The following is a 2,045-nucleotide window of genomic DNA, read 5'->3' as shown; positions in this document are numbered from 1 at the left end:
CAAATGAGTTGAGCATCTCAAGAGGCCAGAACTCCAGTGAGAAATCATTTACCAAAGGTCTCGTGCATAAATATTCCTGTCTGCTTATCACCTAGAAAGAAAAAGTAATTGCTGGCCATGCCATCTGAAGGGGAAGAAAACAGAAATATCTTCACTAAATACTTTTTGGAGAAAAAAATACACTTGGAGACAGCATGAAATGGAAAATGATGGATACAAAGTGACTGCTTTGATGGACTAATGATATTTAAAGCCAAAAGATTACTCTTCACTTCAAATGTTTAATGAATTGGAGAGAAGAGAACAGTATTTTGAGAACTTCTCTTTACTGCTATAAAAATTTCACCACTATCCCTGGGAAAATGTCTTAGGCAACATATTTTTTAAAAGCTTGCTTTCTCCTCTAATACATTTTTATTTGTTTTTGCATATGGCTTCTAAGGATATATTCACATCCAGACAGTGAAAAAATAATGACTTTTAAATGACATCAAAAGAAGACCATTTTCTCAAAGGCAATGGATCCTATACCTCAAAAGAAATAGAATTGCTCAGCTATATGTTTTTAAGTTAATAATTTTTAGGGCATTTTGTTTACTTAGAAATTTCATTTTATTCAGCTGAAATTGAAACATTTCCTTTGAAAATATTCTCACATGTATCTTAGTTCCAGAATGATTACCTCAGGAAGCCCCAGCACGAATTCTTCATTCCTTCTCACTGGATTTTCTGGCATGGAGCAGCAATATCCTTGGTTTTCCATCCCCTTCTCCTCTATCTATGCCATGGTGCTTTTGGGCAATTGCATGATTCTCCATGTGATCTGGACTGAGCCAAGCCTGCACCAGCCCATGTTCTACTTCCTGGCCATGCTGGCCCTCACCGACCTATGCATGGGGTTGTCCACTGTGTACACAGTGCTGGGGATCCTGTGGGGGCTGATTCAAGAGATCAGCCTGGATTCTTGCATTGCCCAGTCCTATTTCATCCATGGTCTGTCCTTCATGGAGTCCTCCGTCCTCCTCACTATGGCCTTTGACCGGTATATTGCAATTTGCAATCCACTGCGTTATTCCTCCATCCTGACTAATTCTAGAATTATTAAAATTGGGCTCACTATCATAGGTAGGAGTTTTTTCTTTATTACACCCCCCATCATCCATCTGAAATTTTTTCATTACTGTCGTTTTCACATCCTTTCTCACTCCTTCTGCCTGCACCAGGATCTTCTCCGCTTAGCCTGTTCAGACATCCGATTCAATAGTTACTATGCCCTGATGCTGGTTATTTGCACACTGCTGTTGGATGCTATACTCATCCTTTTCTCCTACATTCTGATTCTTAAGTCAGTCCTGGCAGTTGCCTCTCAGGAAGAGAGGCATAAATTATTTCACACCTGCATCTCCCACATCTGTGCTGTCCTTATATTTTACATCCCCATCATTAGCCTCACCATGGTGCACCGTTTTGGCAAGCACATTTCCCCCGTCACCCATGTTCTCATTGGCAACATCTACATCCTTTTCCCACCTTTAATGAATCCCATTATCTACAGTGTCAAGACCCAACAGATTCGTGCCAGAATGCTTAGACTCTTTTCTCTGAAAAGATATTGAGAGTGATGAAGGAAGAAAAGCAGCAACAAAAATAAACAAAAATCAGTACCACAAAAAATTTAAAAAATTATTAAAATTAGGGCTTTACCCTGAATCCATGATAACTGACTTTAAAAATATTTCAATGTAGTCAAAGAATCAACAAACAAGGTCCATTGTGTCAACTTGGACACATGTAGGTCACTGTATCAGTTCCACCATATTTAAGAGAGAGGAAAAAACTGTTTATTTGCTTCAAATGTACTTTTGAGCATTTCCTTTGCTGTAAAACAAAGATGAACTAAAAGCCTAGGTTTTCAAGTTTCAAAGTAGATAACTTGAAGTTGCTTTCATTCTCTTAGGTTTAGTTAATTAATCTTCAAAATGGAAAACAGCCAACTCACAGGAATGTTGTCGTACCTATATAGACCAGAATTGTCCAAGAAATCT

At 38.4% G+C, this 2,045-nt stretch overlaps 1 protein-coding gene across 1 annotated transcript; it reads left to right on the top strand.

Annotated features, from left to right (window-relative positions):
- Positions 1-611: 611 nt before the first annotated feature.
- On the top strand, positions 612-1,616 carry OR51V1 (olfactory receptor family 51 subfamily V member 1). The gene has a single exon (XM_002754890.2). The coding sequence runs from the start codon at positions 657-659 to the stop codon at positions 1,614-1,616; it is 960 nt and encodes a 319-aa protein (XP_002754936.1). The 5' UTR covers positions 612-656.
- Positions 1,617-2,045: the final 429 nt, after the last annotated feature.

The sequence above is a fragment of the Callithrix jacchus genome, chromosome 10, assembly GCF_049354715.1.
Source record: "Callithrix jacchus isolate 240 chromosome 10, calJac240_pri, whole genome shotgun sequence".
In the NCBI taxonomy this organism is placed as follows: domain Eukaryota; kingdom Metazoa; phylum Chordata; class Mammalia; order Primates; family Cebidae; genus Callithrix; species Callithrix jacchus.
This window is presented reverse-complemented; position numbering and strand designations above follow the sequence as displayed.

Bases quoted from the DNA above. Each gene is read 5' to 3' on its own strand.
- OR51V1 (XM_002754890.2), top strand. From the start codon at position 657: ATGTATCTTAGTTCCAGAATGATTACCTCAGGAAGCCCCAGCACGAAT.